Source organism: Mustela putorius, unplaced genomic scaffold, assembly GCF_011764305.1.
Source record: "Mustela putorius furo isolate JIRA1106 unplaced genomic scaffold, ASM1176430v1.1 tig00000868_pilon_pilon_pilon, whole genome shotgun sequence".
NCBI classification, from domain to species: Eukaryota; Metazoa; Chordata; class Mammalia; order Carnivora; family Mustelidae; genus Mustela; species Mustela putorius.
This window is the reverse complement of record NW_025421502.1, coordinates 3,597,013-3,624,165: the sequence shown is the minus strand read 5'-3', so window position 1 is coordinate 3,624,165 and position 27,153 is coordinate 3,597,013. Positions and strand designations below refer to the sequence as shown.

Here is a 27,153-nt window from a genome sequence, read left to right as displayed (position 1 = left end):
CACTTCAGTTTTTTAATCTGTTTTCCTGTGGAGAGACATATGGATTGTTTCCTTTTGTTTGTTTACTATTACAAACTGTGTCATTGTGAACGTGTCTGTATTTCCCAGACTCTGGTCCAAAATTTTCTCTAAACTAGAGTACATGCCAAAGAGTGAACACTGGGTCATAGTGTACCCACTGTGTGCATTTTTTATTTTACTGAATAATGCCAAACTGTAGTTTTCAACAGTGGTGAAGGGAAGTAACACTGTTCTTGATGACTGTGACCCAACTTAATATTTTTCCCAGTCAAGAAGTTGTGAATGTTTATGGTTTGAATTTGTATTTTCTGATTACTAATGAGGTTGGACACATTTCACATGTTCATTGGCCATCAGTGCTTTCTCTTGTGTGTAGTGTCTGTTTGCTCATTTTTTTTTCTACTATGTGATTGGTCCTTTTTTTCATTGACTTATAGGAATTCTTTATATATTCAGAATAGAAATCCTCTGTCAGTTTATATACATTACAAAATACTTTCTCCCAGTTTATGACTTGTCTTTTCACTTTCTTTATGGTGTCATTTTACTAATTAGAAGTTTACCTCTCTAATTAAATATCAATCTTTTGTGGTTTGCTTTTTCTATAAGTAGTTTGATAAATTCTTCCCTTACCAAAGGATCAAAAGGATTCTCCCTTAGATATTCTCCTTTAGGAAATTCAAATCAAAACTACATTGAGATACCACCTTACACCAGATGGAATGGCCAAAATCTATAGGACAGGAAACAACAAGTGTAGGAGAGGATGCGGAGAAAGGGGAACCCTCTTACACTATTGGTGGGAATGCAAGTTGGTGTAGCCACTTTGGAAAAAAGTGTGGAGATTCCTCAAAAAATTAAAAATAGAGCAACCCGGGTGCCTGGGTGGCTCTGTGGGTTAATGCCTCTGCCTTCGGCTCAGGTCATGATCCCAGGGTCCTGGGATCGAGTCCCGCATCAGGCTTGCCTCTCTGCCTACCTGTGATCTCTCTCTGTCAAATAAATAAATAAAATCTTAAAAAAAAAAAAAAATAGAGCAACCCTATAACCTTGCAATTGCACTACTGGGTATTTACCCCAAAGATACAAATGTAGTGAAAAGAAAGGCCATAAATACTCCAATGTTCATAGCAGCAATGGCCACAATTGCCAAGTTATGGAAAGAGCCACAATGACCTGCAACAGATGAATGGATAAAGAAGATGTAGTCCAATGAATGGACATTTCTGCAAAGAAGACATCCAGATGGCCAACAGACACATGAAAGAATGCTCCACATCACTTGGCATCAGGGAAATACAAATCAAAACCACAATGAGGTACCACCTCACACCAGTCAGAATGGCTAAAATTAACAAATCAGGTAATGACAAATGCTGGCAAGGATGTGGAGAAAGGGGAACCCTCCTACACTGTTGTTGGGAATGCAAGCTGGTGCAGCCACTCTGGAAAACAGCATGGAGGTTCCTCAAAAAGTTGAAAATAGAGCTACCCTATGACCCAGCAATCACACTATTGGATATTTACCCTAAAGATACTAATGTAGTGATCTGAAGGGACAAGTGCAGCCAAATGTTTATAGCAGCAATGTCCACAATAGCCAAACTATGGAAAGAACCTAGATGTCCATCAACGAGATGAATAAATAAAGAAGATGTGGTGCCTATATACAATGGAATACTATGCAGCCATCAAAAGAAATGAAATCTTGCCATTTGTGACGACGTGGGTGGAACTAGAGGGTATTATGCTTAGCAAAATAAGTCCATCAGAGAAAGACAATTATCATATGATTTCCCTGATATAAGGAAGTTGAGAGGCAACATGGGGGGTTTGGAGAGTAGGAAAAGAATAAATGAAACAAGATGGAATTGGGCGGGAAACAAACCATAAGAGACTCTCAATCTCACAAAACAAACTGAGGGTTGCTGGGGGTAAGCGGGTAGGGAGAGGGTGGTTGAATTATGGACATTGGGGAAGGTATGTGCTATGGTGAGTGCTGTGAAGTGTGTAAACCTGGTGATTCACAGACCTGTACCCCTGGGGCTAATAATACATTATATGTTAATAATTTTTTTTTAAAAGATAAAAAAAGATAATCTTTTTTTATCTTTATCTTTTTTTAAAAGATAAAAAAAAATTAAATTTTAAATTTTAAATGTAAAAATTTAGAATTATTAAATTACTTCATTTATATATACACATATATTATTTTTTATTATACCTTACATATTTTATGCCCTGGTAAATGGTGTATTTTTATTAAATTGTGTTTTCTAGCCACTTGTTGCTGATTTAAAAGATATTTTGCATAAGATAGGATTTATTGGCTCATTGAATGGTAAAATATTTCTAAACGGTATGTTGCTGGTGTTTTCCTTGTAAGAAGATTTTTCAACTAATAGTTACAATTCTTTAAGATTTTAGGACCATACACAGGCTCTCTGCTCGGCAGGGAGCCTGCTTCCTCCTCTCTCTCTCTCTCTTCCTGCCTCTCTGCCTACTTGTGATCTCTCTCTGTCAAATAAATAAATAAAATCTTTAAAAAAAAAAAATTTTAGGACCATACAGGTTTTCCGTTTCTCCTTGGTTTCTTTTAAGTAACTTATACTTTTCTAGGAATTACCCATTTTATTATTTTCAAATTTATCAGTAAAAAAGTTTCCATATTCTCTTATTAACTTCTTAAAAATTTCCATAGCATCTGTCACACCCCCTTCTAAGATTTTTATTCCTACTTCTATTTGTTTGTTTTCCATCTCTTGATCAGTTTTGCCAGCAATTTATCAATTTCAGTGGTCCTTTGAAAGAACTTTATTTTGTTGAGCTTCCTATTGAATATGTTTTTTATTCCATTAATCTCTGTTCTTATTTTTATTTCCTTTCTTCTACTTTTTTCATATATTTTTTTCTTACTTTTGGTTATTCAAGCTTAACTCTTGAATTTTCCAGCATTCTTTATTTCTAAGTATTTTGGCTATCAATTTTCATCTATGTTCCACTTTGACTGAATTCCACATTTTAACATGTAGTATTTATCATTGCATTGTTATATTCTCTAAATTTCATAATGATTCTTTCTTTGACTTGCAAGTTATTTAGAAGTATATTTCTTAATTTCCATCTATATGAACATGTTTTTTGTTATTGATTAACAACTTAATTGCCTTTTGAACATATAGTGTCATATGTATACTGTTAATCTTTTGATATTTGTTGAGATTGGTCTCATGGCTGTAGGCATTAAATTATTATAAATGTTCCAGGCATGCTTGAAAACAATGTATATTCTGCAATTTCATAAATATCTATTAGATCAAGTTTGTTAATTGTGTTGATCAAATCAATGATATCATTACCAATTTTTTTAGTCTGCTTAATTTATTAGTTTCTAAGAGGAGTGTATTAAATTTTCCCACTATGATTATGTATTTGCATATTTTCTCCATTGTTCTTTCACTTTTTTGTTTCATATATAGTAAAAGGTATGCTTCCAGATGCATACAAGTTTAGAATTGCTTGCTATACCTTCCTGGTGAACTGAACCATGTATCACTGTAAAGTGGCTTTTTTATCTTTATTAGTGCTTTTTTCCTTAAAGTCTGTTTTGTCTGATATCAATGTAACTATACTTTCTTTTAGTTAGTATTTTTCTAATATATCTTTTTTCTATCTTATTACTTTTAGCCTTTTTAAATTCTTATGTTTTAAGTAAATCCATGTAGCTATTTTTTTAATCAAGTCTATCTTTATGTTTTTACTGTAACATTTAATTCACTTATATTTGTTTGAAATACTAATATATTTTAATTTATTTCTACCATCATATTTTGTATTTTAAATTTATCCTGGGACACCTGGGTTGCTCAGTTTGTTAAGCATCTGACTCTTGGTTTCAGCTCAAGTCATATCTCTCAGTTGTGGAATGGAGCCCTGCTGCAGTGGGCTCTGCGCTCATCATGGAGTCTACTTTGTATTCCCTCTCTCTCCCTGCCCTTCTCCCAAATAAATAAATAAATAAAATCTTTTAAAAATTTTTATTTATTTATTTGAGAGAGATTGAGAACGTGTGAGCAGGGGAAGGAGGAGAGGAAGAGAGATAACAGACTCTGCACTGAGCATGGAGCCCACTGTGGGACCCCATCTCAAGCACATGACCTGTGCTAAAATCAAGAGTCAGACACTCAAACAACTGAGCTATCAAGGCACCCCTTTTGCCTTCTTTTGAATTGTTTTGTTTCTTTTCATTTTTTGCCTTCTACCAGCTTGAAAGTTGTGTTTTATTTCAATTTTTTAAGGATTATCTTAGAAATTTTTATCATAAAGTTAATATCCCTGTTCCTTCTACCAATTCCAAGATCTTAAAACACTTTAACATAAATCACTGTCCTCCTGATATATATGCTCCTTATGTTTGTATGTGTATTTTTCTATTTTTTCATCTCATTGTTATTGTTGTAGCTTTATACAATCAGTATTTACATTTAGCCAACAATTCACCATTTTTGTTGCTTATTATTTTTACTTGAATCTCTGACCTTTCATCTGTGATCACTTTCCTTGTATCTAAAGCATATACTTCAGAGACTTGGTTAGTAAGAATCTGTTATGTTTATTTTAAAATATTTTTATTTTTCAGATTTTCCCCCCAGCATATTGAAGATATCTTCTCACTATCTTCTAGTTTCCATTGTTGCTTTTCAGTAGGTAGCTATAAATTCATTGTTGTTTCTTTGAAGGTATTCTGTCTTTTCTCTCTGGCTACTTTAAAGATCTTCTGAATGCTTTGGTGTTCCCTAGTTTTGCTATGATATTACTATATATAGATTTTTATTTATTTATTTAGCCTGCCTGAAGATTATGGGTATTTTAATTACTTTCTTTCTCCTGTCCTTGGTCCTTATCTCTCCAAACATTTCTTTTGCTTCCTTCTCTTCTTCCCTTCTAGGATTCCAATGAGACATGTTCTAGAGCTTTCCTATCAATCCTTTGTTTCTTTTTTTTTTTTTAAGATTTTATTTATTTATATGACTGAGAGAGATATAGTGAAAGAAGGAACACAGGCAGGGGAGTGGGAGAGAGAGAAGCAGACTCCCCACTGAATAGGGAGCACAATCCAGGGCTCAATCCCAAGACCCCAGGACTGTGACCTGAGCTGAAGACAGACACTTAACAACTAAGCCACCCAGGTGCCCTAATTCTTTCCGCTTCTTAACCTCTCTTTTGTATTTTCCATTTTTCTGTCTTCTTTTGTTGTGTTTTAAAGATTTTATTTATTTGACAGAGAGATCACAAGTAGGCAGAGAGGCAGGCAGAGAGAGAGGAAGGGAAGCAGGCTCTCCGCTGAGCAGAGAGCCAGATGCGGGGCCCATCCCAGGACCCTGAGATGATGACCAGAGCCAAAGGCAGAGGCTCAACCCACTGAGCCACTCAGGCGCCCCCTTTTGTTGTATTTTAGATTAAATGTTCTGATTCATTAACCAGTTTAAAACTTTTATCTTCAACCAGAGCTGGTTATTTTTATCAAATCTATCTAAGTCATGGAATTTTATATTTTTAATTATTATTTTTTCTTTTATAGAAATTCTATTTGATTCTTTTTCAATCTGCCTGTGCCTTTTTATAGTTTTTTTTTTTAAAGAATTTTATTTATTTATTTGACAGAGATCACAAGAAGGCAGAGAGGCAGACAGGCGTGGGGGTGGAGAAGCAGGCTCCCTGCTCAGCAGACAGCTCGATGTGGGGCTCGATCCCAGGACCCTGGGATCATGACCTGAGCCAAAGGCAGAGGCTTTAACCCACTAAGCCACCCAGGCACCCCCTTTTTATAGTTTTTTGCTCTTAATTCATACACTCAACATACTCTTTCAGATCTTTAAACATGTATACTCATATTTCTTGGTATTTTATAGGTGGAAATCTTTGACGCTTAGTTTGAAGTCAGATTCCTTTAGAGAAGATTATGTCTCATTCCACTGATTGCCTGAGAAAACTACCAAACTACCAACCTAGGACCTTTTTTTTTCCCCATGAAATTCACATTTCATGGAAATGTGTACAAAGGTGTAAAATCACCTTTTATTTGCTGTAGCTATTTTAAATAGCAAACATGGTGTTAGAATATTATTTATCTCTGGAGATCTTGAAAAACGTCGTATAAAATCTAAAGAATGAATGAAAAACATGACTAGGTATTTGACATGTTTTCAATAAACACAGTTAATTTCAGAATTTGCATGAGGTCTGCATGAGGCCTAGGTAGGGATGTCATTATGTGGTAAGTTGGGATTTATAGGGTGTGTCCTTCCTGAAAATTTAGGGTTATTTTTAAAAAATTTATTTTAAAGTAATTATCAGGTAGAAGTTCTGTGGATCTTGTGGCTTCAAATTCTCACAGGCAAAAAATTTCATTCTCTCCCAGAAAGCAGCAGGCTTTGCCACAGGCAGATTTCCTGGGAGGTGGCAGGAGAGGATGGGGATTTATCTTTAGCTCATCCTACACTGACAATTCAACCTTTTAGGACATCAGTTTTATGCAAGGGAACTGTTTCCTCTTACATGTCCCATCTTGGGTGGGCCTTGGGTTTTATTTCCCAACTTCCCACACTCTTAGATAGCGAAAACCAAAGTTTCGGCTTAGAGCGCTTATAATTTCTCTTGAGGCAAAGGCTAGTTTCTGTGTTGGTTAATTTTCTGGGTTCCAGCTTTTACTTGGTTTATGTTTTCTAAGTAGACCTTCCTTTCTTATCATTTTATTGACACATTTTAGAAGTGTTAAAGTGCTTCTCCAGCATTTTTGCCTGTCTTCAGTGAGAATGTTGGTGAGGGTGTATAGCCTTCCATACTGCTAGAAATAGAAGTCTATCTACTCTTTCAGGTTTTGATGACTTAGAAGTCGCCTTCTCTTCTCCCTTTTTATTCAGTTTGAAAATGCTAAAAACGGCCATTACCCAGACATATCTATCCAAGCTGCATGGTTGTCTTATACTCCAGTCAAACTTCTCTTTCTCCTTTTGTCTCCCCACTTGCACCAACCAGTACCAGAGGCACTATGGTCAAAGTTGGTGTGCAGGATAGCTCAGGGAATGGTGAAAGGGTGTAAAAAGCTGGATTGTCATTGCTAGTGGTGGACTGGGGAAACACATTCTTGTTCTATGCTGGAGAGCAGAAAACATTTTCTCATAGAAACAATACAATAGATGATTTAGAATGTAGATGAAAAGGTATATTTTGCATAATTATTCATGTACTTATGAATTAAATGAGCTCTGTGGCTTTGTTTATGAAACTAACCAATCATAAATTGAATTACAACAAAGATATTTTAAACTGAGCTTTTAGACTATAGTCGTGTTTAGTGTGCCTTGTGTAGTTCATTTTAAATGTATTTATGTCTTATAATTATATTATAGACTTCTTGGCAATATAGGCCATCTCTTCTATTTCTTTATGCTTCCCCACATCTTCTAGCTTAAGGACTATGACTGGTTGGCCAGTGGATTATTACAGAGGTGGCAGCCAGTAGACCACGGAATACATTTGGCATTCTTTTATTTTCCCTGATTTACCCCCATTACCTTAGTATTAATTGTCCGAGGAAAAAGACTCACAAATGCCAAAAGAAATGGGGCTTTGAATAGTCTGCTGATTTGCTGACTCTTAATGATGGCTATTTGTCAATTATAACTCAGCCACTCAGTTAAATTCTACATCACCAACAGAAATAAAGTACATGTGTATCAAAATCAAACATGGAATGTAGGAGTACATGACAATTTGGCTATGTGTATGCATGTGTGCCTTAGATTCCAACTTTGTTCAGTATCTAGTGTTATTCTAGAGGCATCTGTATGTCCTATTGCTTTTTCTGGCCTCTCTCTATTTAATTTTTAGAAAAAAAATATATAGGGGGATGTCAAAATAGAAAAAATGATCAATATATTACAAAAAATAGAGGGAAACTAACATGATTCAATTTAGAAATATATACAGCTCACAGAATGCCACAGTTCAGGGAGCAAAAATTGAAATGTGTTGAAATTGAAAATGATTCTTTTATAAAGGAAGCTGACCAAAATTTCCAGCAGGACTATTGCCTGAAGGAAAATTTCCTAGGCTCCAGCCTCTGTTATGCTTAACAATGAACCATACAAGTCTGGACAGATGGTTGGATTCTAAAGTGTTTCTCATGTTACAGTATTTTCATCCTATTGTCTCTCCTGAAGTCTGAAGGGAAAAGAGAAAATGCTATAACTTTCCAAAAAAAGTATAAAGAATATCCTCAGTACATTTTGGATAGTCACAAGTACTAAACATTAATTATCTCAAAAAAATATTTCCTTTTTTTTTTAAGAAATACTTTATTGGTTAAAATCGAATTAGTTATTCTTGACAGTAGGACTTATCTTTCTTACTATCTTTATTGCTAGAAGTACAAAATCTAGGATGTATTTATGTCTTGTCCATTCAACCTTGAACCTTGGTGAAGTAGAAACTTGGGACTCGTTTTTAAGACCATTCGTATCCATCCAACAGCAATATTGCATTTACTCTCTAAACGGTCCTCAAATTTGTCCAGTTTTCCAAATCCCTATGACTCTGGTCCAAATTGATGATATTTTTTTACCAAAATTGTTGGCAATAAATGTCTGACTGGTCTACCTGCAATCACCTTCTTCTCTCTGCCCCCAGTACACACTACAGCCAAAACAGAATGAACTTTTTCCAGATGCAAATCTGGAGTCATGTTTCTCCTGCTACCAGTAGTTTCCTACGACTTTTAGGGTAAACACAAAATTCCTTACCGGTATACAGGGCCTTGAAAAGCCCTTGCTTAGCTCTCCAAACTCACCTCATACTAACTTTCTCTTTTAATCCCTGTTTCAACTAATTTAGCCTTCTCTCGTTTCCTCTATATTTCTTTCTACTTAAGTCCATTCCTCACCATTTTAACTTCATTAAGCCCTGTTCTTCTTACAGAGTTTAATCCCAACATCACATCCTCAGGGAATCCCCCATTCACCTGCTCTCGTTTTACCCAAATTATTGGGTCAGTCCTGTTGTTTGTCCTCACAGAACCACATAGCTTATCTCTCTTTCACAGCACTTAGACAAAAGGAAGAGATTTATGATCCTGGGCATTAGGCATCAGGGTTTCAAGTGAGGGAACAAAAGCAGAGTTATATTTATTTAGTAATCAACCTGTAAGATTCAAGCCAATGTTTCTAAGGCACAGAGAAAAGTATACATAAGTATACATAAAGTGTTCTCAAAGAGACAGGAATTATTTGGTAAATAAGTATCAGATATTCTACAGCAACAGACAGGCTGCTAAGTGTGCAATAGAAGACCTGGAAAGATATTAGCAATTGTTCCCACTTGACCCCCATAAAATACAGTTACGAAAAATGAGTCTCAAAAGTGCGTCTCAGAGGTCTCTCAAATAGTTAATGACAGAGAATGAAGTTGAATTAGTCACAAATATCCATTGAACACTTACATGTGTAACAGTTTTCCTATATCCAAGTCTTATTTTCATTTCTCCATGCTATTTCTGTTTAAACATTTACAGAAACAGAAATTAAAATTTATTTCAATTTGTTAATATAACAAAAGATGACTTTCTACCTTAAGAGGATGATATGGCACCAATAAGATCTTACTATAAGCCTTTAGACAAAGGGGTGATATGCTATTAAAATGATAGTACAGTAGTTTTATTTCTTTGTGCATGAACTCTTCATATTTTCTTCTTATATCCCTCTTCCTACAGGAGGTCTAAAAATGATCCTAGCAAAGAGAACCCCCTTCTTGTTTTTATTTGAAGAAAAGTGAATGTGTCCTATTCACCCATAGCTAACTGCTTTTCTCAGTCTTCATACTAACCTCCCATTCTAGCCATATATCCCTTTTTCAGGAATGCTGGGACTAGAATGGCCTTTGCTACACGGCCTCTTCCTCATGCTAGTCCACTAATTAGCTCTCTGACTAGCCCTTACTTCTTGATTCCTTTCGTAGAAAAGCAAGCTAATGGCCAGCTCTTACTACACAACATTGACTTAAAAACACTTGAGCTAAAAGAGACACTGAAAACCATTTAGTCCAGCAATACAAACCATGCAGGAATACTTTTTGAAACATATTAAACAGAAGAGCAACTTAATTTATAGTTATGCTTAAATGCTTCCAGTAGCTAATTCCTCACAATCTCACCTGTGAATATTCTCAAGTAATAAGAATTTTGTATTCAAGTACTCTACTTGTGTTCTTTACCAACAACACAAAATTATTTTAATTAAACAAGCCTCTAACATCTGAAAACTTTGCTTTGGCAGTTTGTCTGTGTAAAGAATATGTGTGTATTTTAAAATCCAAAGCATATGAACTATACCAGTCAGGTTAGAATGAAAAATGAAATGTGTAGGTTATACAATTAGCTCATCTTTCATTCTGTATTCTTCTTGTGTCTTAGAATAAGAAAAAAAATTTTTTTCTTGCTATTTAAATTCAAAACTAGCTTCTTAAAGTGAGGCCTTGTTAATCCCAAAGCCTATAATAATTCACTGCTTTAATGTTTTTGATGATTACTTCATTGCATGTATAAGCTAGGAGAAAAAGGGACTGGGGCCATCCATTTATCTGTTGCTTTCTCCCCTTTCAGTCTTTCTTGCTTTGGTAATAAAATTCTTTGTGCCTATGAGAGTGTCTAAACTAGACAGCAGCTCCGCAATCCATCCTGGCCAACTCAGAAAGAGTTCCTTTGTTTCATTTGTTCGTTGTAAACAAAACAAAAGGAAGTTTGTTTTGTTTCGATGTATATTCTTTAATAAAGGGAAGACAGACAAAAAGATTTGTTAATCTAGTAACTTTCCGGTTAATTTGTTAATCTAGTTACTAGTTAATCTAGTAACTTTGCCAGGCATTTTTGTACTGTTCGTCATTTATTTTGTTCTTGAAATTACCTTGACTGCCATAGATCATTACAGTATATTCAAATTTGCATATGAAAACTCTCAACTGTACATATGTTAAATAGCAATACCAGTAGATTCATCCATCCATATGATAAATTCACCCATATGATAGATCTAGGAAATTGGGTTTTCTGAGATATCATTTCTCTATCTTATTTGGCAAGGTGCCTGCTGTGAAGAGCTTTAAATTTGGTATCCGCCTTTGCCTATCTTGGTCCAAAGTATGCGATACTAAGTACCATGAAGAATACTTCACAGGGGAAATCAGCAGCGGGTTACGAGAGTGGTAAACTTCATATCACCATGTGCTTGTAACTGAATATTAGAACTGTCAGCCAGATGCTTCCTGTAGACTTCCAGAGAGACAGAAAGTGTGGTGCCACTGGGATCCAGAGGCACCGATGTGAAGTATGTGGAAGATACATAAATCATAGGGTGTATTCACTTCATTTGGCTTCATGGGATTCCGCTGACATCACTGCGGGTAACCAAGGTCTCTACCAGGAGCCTCTCCCTTCTGCTCTCTGACGCCTTCGAGGTGCTGCCCATCCCGACCAGGCCCTGCAGTAATTTCACACACTCCCCTAATAAAGTCCTCAGGGGCTGTCATGTATTTTCATGTGTTTGCCCTATTATCCCTCCCTGCTTGAGCCTTACAGATAATTGATGATGCTTCAGTTAATCATCTTTTTCTCGCTTTTGTTCACCAGGTACCTCCGCCTTGAAGGGGCTCTTTTATTGAGAATCGATGTCTTCTTCTGGGTAATTGATCACCATAGACCCAGGGACACTTGACTCATCATTGAGGAAGAGTAATCGTCATGAATAATCAAAAAGCGGTAGCTACACTACTGCAAGAGTGCAAGCAAGTGCTGGACCAGCTCCTGTTGGAGGCGTCAGATGTGTCCGAGGAGGCCAAGAGCGAGGACCAGCAGTGCAGAGGTGAGGTCCTGACGGGAGGCACTGGGGGAAGGGAGAAGCCAGCAGGTCCGCTCTCAACTCCCCTGCCTGAACGACGTGTTTTCATCTCTGCCCTATTTTTCTTCTCTTGGCAGATGACCACCGAGAGATGAGTGGATTTCTAGGGCATGAATGGGACATGGGCTGCAGGCGGACGGGCAGGGGAGGAAGCCCACTTTGTTGCAGTGAATTGCTGTCAGTTCTAATTTTAGGCTTCAGTAAACATGAGGCTACAAGAAAACAGTGTAGTTCAAGAAGAACAAAGGGTGCAAGTGGACCGGTGCACGTAAATTTCAATTATTAAAAAATTGAAGCAACTTCTGAATGGTGGCACATACTTTTTTTTCAAACGAGGCTTTTGTGCCTCATCAGTTTCCATAGGCTTCTGTGGTTTCCCTAAATATGTCATCTCATTGGTCCAATCTCTCTCTCTCTCTCTTTTTAATTATCGATACATTTCTCATGCTGCATTCGCATGCTGTTTGTAAAATAAATCCTCTCACACTGATAAATACTGATTGCATCACTATCAGAATTGAATTGGCCTTTTGCTCATTTCATAGTTTATGCCATTCACAGTTTTAGATAGGTCATTGTTTGGGAAGTTTCTATCACAAAATCTAGAAAGCTAAAGTATTTCTTACTTCTTCCATAGTCAGTTTTGGAGAGAGAAGCTTCTTTCCTTAGACTTCTTTTTAGCATTTGAATAAATGTTTCTCCATTTCTATAAGTGTGTCCCTTTTGTGTGCTTTTAATATTTTTCTTTGTATTTTTAGAGACTTGCTATTCCTTGCAGAAATAAGATGACCACATATAGTGCACACTCTCCATCTCTTTTGTTTTTGATGTTATGTAATGGGAAAATGTTCTGGAGAAGCCTTTTCCCCATATTCTTGTATATAGGCACACACGTTTTTTACAGAGGCACTTTTAGGGACCTGTAGATGTCTTAAATTTTTATAATCTGTCTTTTGTGCTCCTTAGTTTATGTGATTTCCTTATTTACCAGCCGCATACACGCTGTGTGCTTTTGCTTGCTGGTTATAGGTGTCCATCAGCCTGAGCACACACTGGCAGGTGTTAGCCCCTTGTCAGGGAGCGGCGGGTACTCAGCGCCTCCAGAACGTGCTGTAGTTCTCCCCAGGGGCGGTGTGCTGTGTTCCGTCTACTGAGGTTTTTCCTCTGGTCCTTTCACTACATGGCATCCTTTGTCTACTCAGCCCCAATTCCGTTAAGCTTTGTGTTCTCCCTCGTGAAAACTCAGAGTTCCCAGTGGGTAGCATTTTCTTCTTTTTCTTTCCAAGTGGCACAGAATAGGAGAAATGATCAGTTTAGTTCCAGATAAGGCAAACAGAGCCACAAAAATCACCCGATTCGCACCGGCCCTTCAGGTAAGCTGCTTGGAGAAGGAAGCGATCAAGAGGCAGAAGAGGGTACTGCTCCATCAGGGTCCGGCTGCTGCGCTCGGCTGAATCCGATACGTCTATGGGGGAGGAGACCTATGCTGAGCCATTGACAATTTCAGCATTAATCGATCCCCACGGAGGCAAGCTGTGGGGTCCACCCCACGTGCCGTCAGTACAACTGAGTGTAGTCTGACACAGAGTCCTTCCCTTAGCAAGTGGTTTCTGAGTGACACTTGTGGGCAGGTTGTGCTATCCCCAAAGTCATTACATGCATGTACTCCAAGGGAAGGACATTAGTACAGGGTCACCTATGGCAACAGAACTAGTCAGAGGACTTGAACATGATCATTGTGATTTTATTCTTTCTCTTCCTCCTCTCAGTCCTATCCTCTTCCCTCAGAAATTGTTCTTCTCAGGGGCACCTGGGTGGCGAGGTCATAAAGCATCTGCCTTCAGCTCAAATCATGATCCGAGGGTCCTGGGATCAAGTCCTGCATGGAGTTCTCTGCTCCCCGGAAGCCACTTCTCCCTCTCTATCATTCTCTCTCTCTGTGTCAACTAAATAAATCAAGTCTTAAAAAAAAAAAAAAAAAGGAAAAGAAAAAGAAAAAGAAATTGTCCTTGTCAGCATGGGAGACTACCCCAGCAACTTCCTCAGAAATAGAGAAGGAACTGAAATCTAAACACAGATATATTTTAAAAATGTACTTCAGAGGCATCACTGACTTTGGTGGCACATTAGACTGTCCATGCTCTGGCATGCTCCGCAGGGAGAGGCTGGTGAGGGAAAGGCAAAAAATGAGTTGTGTAGAACAGATTTTCTCTGTCATCATGAAAAAAATTGAAAATATTTAAACAATTCTGTGCTAATGTATGGTAAAAATCTTTGAATCCAGAAATCAGCTTCCTATTGTCATTTAACTACTCATTTGCCTCCTGAATTTGATATTCATGGACAGAATTTCCAAATGATCGATCAGTCAAATGGGACACTTCAGTGTGAGAAGGAACACTACAAATAAATACTCTAGGGCCACACAGGACTGTCCTAAGTGAACGAGACTTAGCAATCACCCTATTCCCAACTCTTTACACATATCATTTAAGAAACTTTCTTTAGGTGCCCCTAAAGCCACCCCTGAGCTGGGTGGCTCAGTCGGTTAAGCGGCTGACTCTTGGTTTCAGTTCAGGTCGCAATCTTGCTATCATGGGATCAAGGCCTGCGTCGGCCTCTTGCTCAGTGTAGAGTCTGCATCAGATTCTCTCTCCCTCTCCTTCTGCCCCTTCTCACACTCTCTCTCTCAAATAAATACAATATTGAAAGAAGAAAGAAGGAAGGAGGGAAGGAAGTGGGGGAGAAGAAGAGAAGGCAGGGAAGAGAGGAAGGAAAGAAGGAAGGAATAAATAAATTAATTTTTCTCTACATGTATATTGGAACACCTTTTTTTTTTAAAGATTTTATTTATTTATTTGACAGACAGAGATCACAAGCAGGCAGAGAGGCAGGTAGAGAGAGAAAGAGGAGGAAGCAGGCTCCCCGCTGAGCAGAGAGCCTGATGTGGGACTCGATCCCAGGACCCTGAGATCATGACCTGAGCCAAAGGCTGAGGCTTTAACCCACTGAGCCACCCAGGCGCCCCTATTGGAACACTTTTGGCCATCAGAGGGCTGGGCTTTCTAGCAGATTTTGACCACATGAATCCCTTATGCCATGGCTGTGCTTCCTTTGGAGGAATGCTACTGCACAACCGGTGCTCAGTAGTTCTGGGTTGCTGAATCAAAGAGCAATGATTTCAGTGGGTTATTTGTAAATCATTCTCAGTAGTCTGCACGGATTACTCACTGGTGTGGCCCCTTTGATATCTCCTCAGTGCCAAGCAATGTTTCCCCATGAGCGGTCTTCCTTACATTTGTGCAGTTGGTGGCAAGGACACAGAAGGGCATTGTGGCCTAGGGCAGAGTTAGGTTTCCTTCCTCTTCCTTTTGTTTTTTATTCTCTCTGTCATATCTCTTTTGTCCTATGTAGCATGTCTCATGTAGACATAAGACCAATCCTTCTTTTAACCATCATGATGTGATTTCAGTGGTGGTAAGACAGGATGCCTATCTTCAGGAGCTCACAGTGCAGTGAGAGGGAAGTGTGATGACAGAGCAATGGGATGAATACTGAAAGGCCATGCATTTTGGGGCTTGGGAGCACTCTGGACGGACCTTTTAATTCCGCAGGGTGGTCACGGCAGGCTGATGAGAAGTGGTCATGTTTGCGCTGAAGCCAGTCAGCCTGAGCTTGATCATGAAAGGATTGGGGGAGGGAAATGCAAATGTGAGGACGAGATGTACAAAACCATTAAAGAATTATATTCAGGGCAATGGCCTGGTCTATTTTGTATTTTAGCAAAATGGGGATCAGCACCGCGGAAGTTGGAATGGATGGGGCAAGGTAGGAAACAGTGGTTCAGACAAGAGTTACTGATAATGGAAAGGAGGAATTTAGGATCTACAGAATTTGATAACTGGTGAGGTTGAGAGGGGAAGAAAAAGCAAAAAGTCTATCCTGATTTCTAGGTTTTATTCTTGGGTGACTCAGTGAATGGTGGTAGCAGTCATCAAAATAAAGAATAGAGAAACAGATTTAGAAAAAAGATGGTGAGTTCAGCTCTAGATACTTTTTTAAAAAAGGTTTTATTTATTCATTATTCATTTGAGAGAGAGAGAGCACAAGAAGAGGGGAGAGGCAGTGGGAGAGGGAGAAGCAGATACCCCACTGAGCAGAGAGGCCGATGCAGGGGCCAATCCCAGGACCTGGATGGAGATCATGACCTGAGCCGAAGGCAGATGCTTAACAATCTGAGCCACCCAGGCGCCCCCAGCTTTAGACACTTTTGAGTGTGAAATGTCTGTAAGATAAGCACCTCGAGCTTTCTAACTATCAGTCGTGTAATCAGGTCCATAATCCTGAACGCTGGGGCTTCACACGTGCTTCAGCATCCAGAATTTTTCAAATGTTAGGAAGGTAGTATGGTGCAGGGACCATCTGTTACATTCACACTCCAGCAGAAGCAGGGGCAGCATCTAGAGTCAAACATTAAAATTTTTGCAGCACAACTTTTGGCTAATCTCACTAAATAAGATAAACAAGACCATAAAGAGCTCCCAGTCAGTTCAAGTCTGGTTAGGGTGCCAAACTTACAAAAAAACATTCCAGTTTCCAGAGTTTTGGGTTTTCTAAGTTTGGATAGGAGATCGTGGAGCTCCATAATGAGGTTTGGTGCCTAGGAAGATATGGCACGTGTCTACTCATGTGAAACAGGGCCATTTCACAATAAATTGGTACTACTTCAAATTTCATTTGGGTTTTTTGTACCAATCACCTCTATTCAACTGTATTCCGTAGTGAAAGTATGCAATGTCTTAGAGAAGTAAAAAGAGGTTGTACCAATTGACTCTCTGCCTTACCCAGCTGCCACAAGTCCCAGATGTCAGTCCCTCTCGGTCCCTTTCTCATTTTACAGGGAAAATAATATTTCCTTCATTCCTTTCTCTGGTTCTTCACGCAGAGATAGTCACTGAAGTGCTTTACTTCCTGCTAAAAACCTTTCTTAATGCCTGACTACCCCAATTTACCTGAAGGGCAAAGTAGACCAGGGCCACCCCTGACAGATAGCTTTGCGCTATTCTTCTTTGAGTCAGAACCCCCAGCTTTCCACCAGCCAGCAAGAGGTAGGAAAAATGTTTCTTTGCCACTGAGGTGCTTCATCATAACACTGGTAACTCAACAGCCTTTTCTTTGACTGCAATTTCCTTACCTGAACTCTGACCTTTTCAGCTTCACTCCCCGGCGACTTGAGGACCCTGATCCAGGAGGCAAAGGAAATGAAGTGGCCCTTCGTGCCTGAAAAGTGGCAGTACAAACAAGCCGTGGGCCCAGAGGACAAAACAAACCTGCAGGATGTGATTGGCGCCGGGTTGCAGCAGTTACTGGTAGGGAGAGCCACACCACCTGTTCCTCTGACACCCCCAAGCCAGGTATTTAGCCTCTAAGTGGTCTAATAGATTAAATTTCTTTGAAGCATAAGACAGCCCCTACCCTTATGGTCGGCTCTGCCAGATTGACTGATGTGGGGGAAATAGCTTTTAGAAAGCACTGCCTGCCTATGAGACCTTCCGCTGGAAAGCCGAGTCAAGTAAAAGTGAAGAAGGGTGGTCAGGGGGTCCAGGGAGAAACCTGTCATCCTGAAATATTTATTATATCCTTGGTAGGCCAGGAGGAGCAGTTTGGGTTCTACCATGTCTCGTAACATTTTTATTTTGAAATGCTCCTTTTTTAAAGTGGAGTAGCATGGGGAAAAAATGAGTTCACCACTATTTTATCAATGTGACTTGCTCTCTGCCATGTCCCTCCCTGTCCCCCCAAACCCAGGATCCTTCTCACTTGCTTATCCCCTCACGATGCAGTCTGTTCAGGAGGCATCAAATCAAAGTCCTTGATTTGCTTATTCCTCAACTCACTTATTGGAAATTAGTCAAACTAGTATCTTTACCTCGGATGGAAGAAGACCTCACAAATAGCATGTGAACTCAGATTTGAGCTCAGCTTTCAGACTTAGGTTCTGGGGATGCTACAGGGAGTGTCATTGTTCTTTTGGGTAGCACTGACAAGGAAGAGAGTCTATCAGCTTATATAAAAATATTTATTTGTCTGGAGACCAGGCATTACAAACAATGATAATATCCTAAACTCTTTATTTCAGCAGTTTACATGAGAATGTGTTTTAGGGTCATCCCCAAAATAAGTATATAGATACTGTCTTCGCCGATCAAAACAGAAATCTGGGGAAGAGTCCCTGATCCACATACATATAATGGCATCTTTGGAGGCTTAATAAAATAACAAAACCCCCACTTTTCCCACACACCTGTCCTCCCAAAAATAAACAAACAGACTGGGATTAAGTAGACTGAGGACTGCAGGCCAAGAAAAGGGAATACTTAGAAAGAGTACAGGGATGAGTCAGGGATCTTAAATGGGCAGTCTTGGTACAGGTGGAAAAGTGGAATGGAGTAATAACTACAATTAGTGTAAAACTGTGGATTTTACAAACTGTTTGCACACACACCAACAAATGCATGCGCAGTTAATTCTCAGAATGGCCTTCCCGTGATTATTACCATGGTCATCCCCATTTTACAGAGAAGGAAATTAAGGGGCAGGGAGATGAATGTGCCCAGGGGAACCGACCAGTGATGGTGGAGCTACTCCTTTCTCCACCTCAATGCCAGTTCTCCCTCAGGAAGGCCCAAGCGAAGAACTTGAAAGCACAGATAGATTTCCTGAAACTTTTTAACCATAAGGCAAGATGCAGGCTCTCCAGCAGAGCTTCCTGCAATGATGGAAATGTTCCATATCTCTGCTGACCGATACATAAGGCCTTGGCCACCTATGGCTTTCCAGTACTTGAGATGTGGCAAGTATGATTGCAGAACTGAATCTTTTTCATATTATTTAATTTTTTTAAAAAAATCAATTTCTGTATAAATAGACCCATGTGGATAGGGCTACTATTTTATTGAACAGGGCAGTTCTTCAGCAGTGATGCTGAAAATGAGACCTCACAGCAGCAGCACTAGATTACCTGGAAATCTGTGGGATATTCAGATTCTTGGGCCCCACCCTAGTCTTACCAAGTCAAAAGCTCTGGGGCTGAGAGTCTAGCAATGAGCATTAGACAAGCCCTCTAGGTGATTCACGTGCGTGCTAGAGTGTGAGAACCAGTGTTCTAAAGGAAAGAATAGGATAAAGAGCAAAGGGGAAAGTCAGAGAGCCTGACCAGGGATGTGAAGGAAGAAGCGACATGGTAGGGGGTAAAGGGAACTCCAAAGTGAAGACTGCAGGAGACCTATGATTAAAGAAGTCTCCTGGGGCCCCTGGATGGCTCAGTGGGTTAAAGCCTCTGCCTTCAGCTCAGGTCATGATCCCAGGGTCCTGGGAGGGAGCCCAGCATCGCATTGGGCTCTCTGCCCAGCGGGGAGCCTGCTTACCTTCCTCTCTCTCTACCTGCCTCTCTGCCTGCTTGTGATCTCTATCTGTCAAATAAATAAAATCCTTAAAAATAAATAAATAAATAAAAGCAGTCTCCTTCCCATCAATTCCAGGAACTTGTTTGGACTGGGACCAATTCCTGAAAAGCCAGTAGTTGTTTACCTGCTTGGAAAGCCTTGTGTGATTGGGCAGCCAGTGGTATGGAACTTTCAAGTTTTCTAGGGAAGGTGAGAACAGGATAGCTTCACAGATGGTGGGACCCCTGCTTTGACGTTTGGGGCTAAGAAAGTCCCTCTGAATTTCAAACACAGGCTGAGAGGGAAACACAGCATATCACCATAACCAAAGTTTTACGCCTCTCAGTCCGTCCCACAGCCTCCAGATCCCCCTAAGCTGCATGCATAGCTGAAGTGACTTCACTGAAAAACTGAAGATGGTCTTTTGAAAATGTGGTCTTGCTGCATTTGAGGATGAATGTGAGTTGGGAGACAAACTACTCATAGTCGTTAGACTGTTTTAAGGGCCCATTTATTATTCCTTCTACTTTCCCTCTGTATACTGCATGTATGTCACAGTTGGGGGGAACAGAGACATCAGGAATTAAGATGTTTGTGTCCAGCTCCCAAGATCACGAGAGGCAGCTCCAAGAATGCATCCATTAGGCTTCTTTAACCCCTGATGCATTTAACCTGGGAGCTTTTTGAACTCTGAGCATCATTTTCTTTAGCTTCCCCCATCAAACTATAAATTAAGTAACCACACCTCCCCAAGACTCTTAGGATGCTTTCCTATTGGATCAGACCCCAAGTGCACAATTACTAACCCACTCTGTTTTGTAAATACGGAGAACTATAGCACCCTGTGAACTCGTGCGACTTTTGATATCTTAGCTTGTCAAAAGCGACTTTTGATATCTTAGCTTGTCAAAATAATTCCATGATTTGTTGTTGTTGCATTACCCTTGGTTTCAATATTATACTCTACTGAAGCTGGATGGCCATGTTTTAATAATCAATTAATTATGAGCTTTTGTTCTTACATAAAAAATTAGTCAAAGGCTACTGACCTTGTCTTTTCAGCCAAGTCAGTTCTTCTTACAATTTTTAAACTTACAAATCTAAACTTGCCATGGTTTTCTTTGCCTTGAAATGAACCCTTCCCATAAAAAGTTTCCCCTCTATTTTTAAAATTTGCATTACACTTAGAGTGTAAACCCTGTTAGGTTTAATTTAATTAAACTTAATTCCACAAATAACAGATCAAAGTTAAGCATAGATTTCCGCTGAGTGCCTGGGTTGGTGAAATTAAGGGTCATTTATAATGTTCCTCTCTTGGGCTGAACTTAATCAAGAAAAGTTATATGTGTTTCATGCTTTGCTTTCTGGTCTCCTCAGCCTCCCCCATTTCCTCCCTCCCCGTGCACCCCCCTCCTCCTCCCCCACCCCCAATCTTTTCTCCTTTGGTGTGTGGCCACAGACAGAAATTTATGGCAGAGGCCAACCTCCTTTACACTCCACACAAAGCTCGCTGACTTGAGAGAGTTTGTTCACTCTCTCCCAGGAAAAACACCTGCAGTACGCTCCCCGAGAAACCTGGAGAGATGAGAGATTAATGTGGCTGTAATAGCTGGGCAGTGTTTTTGGTATTATGCCCTCTCCCCAGGTAGATGGGTCTTTTCCGAGATGATACCAATTATTTATTGCTGAAACATCTGTTGATAACTGCAGCTGCCCCATGAAACAAAGCATATCATGGGGTCACAGGCTACAGGGACCTACAATCCTACCTCATGCTAGTTTAAGACTATTCAGCAACACCCCCAAGTCCATGGGTTACCATCATCTTTAATGTCTCGTCGTGCCCTAGAAAATACTTTGTAAACACTGCACTGCCCTGCCCTACAGGCTTTGAAGTATTATTTCATCTTCATTGGTAATTTATATTCCAGTGCCATTGTGCTGTGGGAAAAAGAGGGGGAACCTTTTTTGTTTTCCATTTAATTGTATATCGCCTGACACTTTGACCCGTATTATTAGTATTAGTCAGAAAAAGGATTTTCTCCCTCTCTTATTTAAAAATAAAATTTCAAGGCAAAGTAAGCGCTCCTTCAGCTCTTTTCACTCAAAACAATGTTTACACTCTAAGACAGAAAGATGAAAAGCACAGGCGATTTTTTTCGAGTGTCGGAGAAGGGCATTTCAGTTTTTGAAAGAGAACAGTAAGGCCCTTATAAATATCATTCAACAAAAGCTTTGATGGATTTTTTTCAAAAAGTATTGAAGGCATTTACTGTTTGCTTCTGTCTAGCTTGCTTTTAGGCAGGCACAGTAGAGTTCTGACTAGTAAATCTACCCTTGCTTCGGAGATGCCAGGGGATGAAGGCACCAGCCACAGCGGAGATGCCACGTTTTGTCATTTTTCCAGTAACTTTTACACTCCAAAAAAAGGGTGATTTCGCATAATTAAAGAAAACATGAAAATAAGGCTTTTAAGAAGGAGATAAAGGGTGTGTTTGGATTTGCACATGTGTGACAGTGGAGAGCAGGCTGAGTTGCCAGACTAAGAGAAATTGTTGGATAGGCCCTGGTTTTGAGCCTTCCCGGCGGCAGTTTTGGGGGTCCTGATCTTGGTGAGGAGCTGTCCTGTCCCCAGTCTTGTTTCTGTGGAGGGAGGGAACCTAAATTTAGTGTGGTGTCTCTGCAAAGAGATGCGTGGTAATTTTTAGAGGTTGGCTAAAAGTCAAGTCCAAGGAGATAAAACAGTCTCAGAATGAGGATATTTATTCCGTTTTCTTCTCAACTGTATAACCATGAAAATGGGTAATCTGATAAGCTTTAATCCACAAGTATTTTTTGAAGTATCTGTGCTACCTTGCAGTAATTTGAAGAGAGATCAAAAATAATAATAATAATAGTAATAGCAATAATAATAAATGATTAGTTGTTTTCTTATGCTATCGTGGGTGAAAAACCTTTGTGGTTGAATAAAGTTTGATATATTTAGCTTCCAGAATATTTTTCTAATATGTCTCTTCAGATAATCTTGGTGCTTTTAACTTGTTGATATTTTTATTTTTAAACTACTTAAGTACTAATGAACCCAAAATTAAAACATAAGTAAAGCACAAATAAATAGAAGAGTTGGTCATTACAATATTATGGGGAAATGTTTTAAAATGTTTAGTGTGATCAACCTAGGGGCAGAGGGACAAAAGAGTCTTTAGAAACAGATAAGTATAAATTTATTAGGAAATGAAAAGCCAAGTTGAAGAAAGATACATGGTATGAGGATTAGGTAAAGTGAGACGCTATCCTTAGGAGCAATAAAATTCCCCTCCTTAAAGCAGCTCTGGGGTAAGAGATTTTTTTGTGTTTTTTTGTTTGTTTGTTTGTTTTTAAAGATTTTATCTATTTATTTGACAGACAAGTAGGGGGAGTAGGAGTGGGAGAGGGAGAAGCAGGCTTCCTGCTGAGCAGGGAGCCTGATGCACGGCTGATCCCAGGACCCTGGAATCTTGACTTGAGCTGAAGGCAGATGCTCAACGACTGAGCCCCCCAGGCACCCTTAAAAAGGTTCTTAAAACTGGGTGCCTGGGTGGCTCAGTTGGTTAAAGGACTGCCTTTGGCTTGAGTCATGATCCCAGGGTCCTGGGATAGAACCCCGCATTGGGCTCCCTGCTCAGTGAGGAGCCTGCTTCTCCCTCTCCCTCTCTTGCTCTGCCTGCTTGTGCTCCCTCATGCTCTCTCTGTCAAATAAATGAATAAAATATTTTTTTAAAAAAGGTTCTTAAAAATAATTTAAAACACATTCATTTCAGGGGCCAGTTTTCATATTATAAATAGAAACTTCAAAAGCAGTAATAGGTGATTTGGGGATTATGATTCTTTCAGCAAGTGATTTTTTCCAAATGAAATTTTCATCTTTAACTATGTGCTTTGGGGTTTTGATAGCTGAGATCTTTTTCATCAGGGTGTATAAAGCAAAATGAATGCAAGCTACACATTCATTCATTTATTCAGAAAAAATTTATTGAGTATTAACATGTACCAGATGTTTGATATGTATAGAACACAGAGAAATGCAAAAGAAATAAGAGACCTAGTTCATGTCCTGGAAAAACTACCCAAATGAAAAGACGGGGCAGCCAGCCCTTCGTCAAATGACCCACTTGTTGGAAAGGTTCTTCCCATTTATTGACCACCTAATGTGTGGCAGGTGCTCAATATGTATTCTTCTAATTCTCCTCTTTATTTTTTTAAAGATTTTATTTACTTATTTGAGAGAGCAAGCATAGTGGGTGGAAGGAGCAGAGGCAGAGGGAGAAGCAGTCTTCCAGTTGAGCAGGGAGCTTGATGCTGGTCCTGATCCCAAGATCACGGGATCATGATCCTGGGATCATGACCTGAGCCAAAGCCAGATACTTAACCAATTGAGCCACCCAGGTCCCCTCATATTCTAATTCTTACAGACTTGGCCATATGACCTGTCTTAGCCAATGAAATGTGACTAGAAGTGACATATGCCGGTCCCAAGCAGAAACTTTATAAGCCCTGGTGTAGTTCAGCCATTGGAAGTTTTCCTTCACTTCACAAACAAGATAGTGGCTATTCCCTCAGCCTGGATCCTGAAAAGGGCAAGATGCATGGAGCAGAGTCTCAGAGTTAGAGCCAAACTGCAGCCAATGCCAAATATGAATAACCCCAATCAAGACCTAGGAATCATTTTTAATTTTGTCTTCCCCTTCAACCCTCATATCTTATTGATTATCAAGCCCACCATTTCCTCTTACATAGCTCTCAAATGTGTCTTCCTTTCTCCAACCCTACTGCAACGATAATGGTTCAGACCATAACATCTCCTTCCTAGATTATAGCCAACCCCTGTCCCCACCTATAGCCAACCCCTCTCCTTATTTATCCTCATAAATAAGGATAGTAAGGTTATGCTGCAGAAAAAAGAAGTGCCAAAATCTTAGAGATTTGAAGCAACAAACGTTTGTTTCTTCGTCTTGCTGTACGTCCATCTGAGGGGAGGGGGTGGAAAAGAGAGCTATCTGCTTCATGTCACTCTCCCTCAGGGACCCAGCTTGATGGAATATCTACTATTTAGAATATTGCTGGTTGCCATGGCAGGACGAAGGGAAAATGATGAATTGTACAGTGCTTTTAAATACGTGCATGCAGAAATGACCATAGGTCACTTTAAGGTGGTTTTGGTGGTGATCATAGGTCAAATTAAGCCATGTAGTCATACTTCACTTCAAAAAGGCAGGGAAGCACAATTCTACCATGAGCTCGGAGGGGGAGACACAGAGATAGATTGGCAGACAGTATCCATAATCCCCATGGCTCACCAGCTGTACTCCATACTGCAACCAAAACCGTCTTTCTAAAAGGGCGATCTGACACTTTTTCCTTGCTTAAGTCCGTGGGGGATATCTCAGTTAATGTAAACAAAAGATTTGTAAATGTACCTCTGATGAAAGCACCTACTAGTTATCCTGAACAACAGAATCTAAATAAATCAAAATAAATTTGAATGATCATGGTCATTAAAGGGGTGGGATAACTAGTGACTTTTGTTCTTTATATATATAAAGATATATATACATATATCTATGTGTATATATATATATATGATTCTTCACAATCAACATCTCTTACCATTACAAAAAAGGAAGGGGAGAGAGAGAAGAGTATCCGTTGATCAGTTACCTTTAAATCTAGATGGGGTCAAATATTCAGAAAAACCTAAGTAGAGGTGGTAAGGCTACACTGCACCACCTCCTTCAGAGCAAGTGTAAATGCCACATTGCTTCTATCTTAACAATGAGCAAGCTAAAGTCATTATTTAAGTGACTCAGACAAGGTATCTTTCACTGATAAAGTAAGGACTATTCTTATTTCGGAATCTTCTCTGCCCACGTGATGGCCTGCTATTACCTAAGTATCATTCTGCTCCTGCTTTGCTTCTGGAGATTGTTTTAAATGCACACACCTGTGGGCCAACACATATGGAATATGGTGTGTATAGATCTATATAATTGGTATTCACAGACACAAGTTATTTCTGTATCAAATAATAGAATGTCAAAGCTGGAGGGAAATTTACAGGTCATCTATTTCAAGCCTATCCTTTGATAGATGGGGGACTGAAACCCAGAGAAAGAAGTGGCTCCTCACAGGGTACAGAACCAGTCTATGGGAGCCACAGGACACAGAACCCAGGCATCCTGGTCCTGAGCCTGATGTGTCCTCCCTGTGTCTGCACAGCTCCATTCTTCACACGGACCTGTTGCAGGATTGAGCCAGACTTTCTCTGCTCCTTCCGATCCCTCCCGCTGCCCTATCACCTGCCTTGCATCCCCTCTGTTCACACAATTGGACTTTTGTACTCAGAGCAGAATCAATTAAGACAGAGATTTTATCATTTCCAATTGTCAACACTCAAAACTTTAGTTTCTTCTACAGAACATTATAGTCCTTCTTTTGAAAACCAGTCAGACACAATGTTCAGATTTATCAAAAATAAATTTCATTTAATGAATGAAAATTAGGCGCCCTTGGAAGATAAATATTAGCACCAAGGCCTATGAAGTTTAAGACTTTAAGATAGAGTATGATTAAAATCGCCAAGGATTTAAGCCCTGCTCTAAAACTGTGCCAAAAACTGCCTCTTTTAATACGGTACTTTCAAGTTTCAATGGAAGATAAATTAAAACGATGACTTGTTTTTAAAATTCTACCAACGAAACTCTGGTTGCCACAGAATCAGGCATGTGAGTTATCCCTTTGATGAGAGCCAACCCTGTGGCATGAGTTTCATGTCTCCCCATAATGAGACCCAGAGGCTGAGCCAAGTCTTGGAGGAGTAGATCTGACTAAGATGAGCAGGCAGAACAGCCCGGTTCAAAACGCAGGAAAGGAACAGGTTGCTGCGCTGGGCAGACAGAAGAAAGCAATGATTTTCGGAAAGGGATAAACCCTCGGGGTGTGTTTATTCAGTCCTCTCAACGAGGAAGAATAACATTACCTAAGTCGCGCATGTGAAATAAATAAGGAGCTTAAACAATAATATTATCTTGGAAAATACATCTTCATATATCTGACACTGTTTATATCCGTTTAAAGGCTATGTCTTTTTATGTTAACAAATACCAAATCGAGGCAATTTCATATGATTCCATAGGATACGTTCTTCACAACATACACTCCTGATGAAAACCCTGGAAAGTAAATTGGACTATGCCCATTTTCCAGATGAAGTGATTGGCTCAGGGAGCTCAAAAGCCTCTCGGAGCCCACACTACAATGTGGCTAGGCTGAGACACAACCCAGACCTCCGCTTTGTGCCACCTCCCTCTGCCTGCCATCTTCCTGTCATCACGTGCAATCACCTGCTCAGCTTATTAAACCCACTTGCCTCAGTCTCAAGGGCAGACACTATAAAATGTTTAGGCTCAAGAAATTTCACAGGTATTTGGAATTAGCCCCTTCTTTTTTGGGATGTATTTGTATCCCACAAATGAGAGACTTGCATGATCCCACTGATAAATTTATTCTGAATCAGTTGCCTTTGATTTTTTTTTTATGCTTATCCCTTCAGTAAAAACTTTTTAGCATTTAATAAATTATATGCTTCTACTATGCCTTACTATGTTATATATATTTTAGAAATTTAAGAAGAACACTAAGATTAAGTGACTAATTTAGAATAATTTTTTTAATTACATTATTGCATGAGAACCTTTTGG

The 27,153-nt window shown here is 39.4% G+C and overlaps 1 protein-coding gene across 4 annotated transcripts in view; it reads left to right on the top strand.

The window, feature by feature from the left end:
* The window catches only part of ALPK1 (alpha kinase 1), a 120,286-nt gene that overhangs the window by 50,363 nt on the left and 42,770 nt on the right, over nt 1-27,153 (top strand). For all 4 annotated transcript variants that reach the window (XM_045085534.1, XM_045085535.1, XM_004748054.3 and 1 more), the window contains exons 3-4: nt 11,705-11,936; nt 17,187-17,341. In XM_045085534.1, the coding sequence (XP_044941469.1) occupies nt 11,816-11,936; nt 17,187-17,341 (276 nt within the window). In that variant the 5' untranslated portion in view covers nt 11,705-11,815. The remainder of the gene's footprint in view (nt 1-11,704; nt 11,937-17,186; nt 17,342-27,153) is intronic.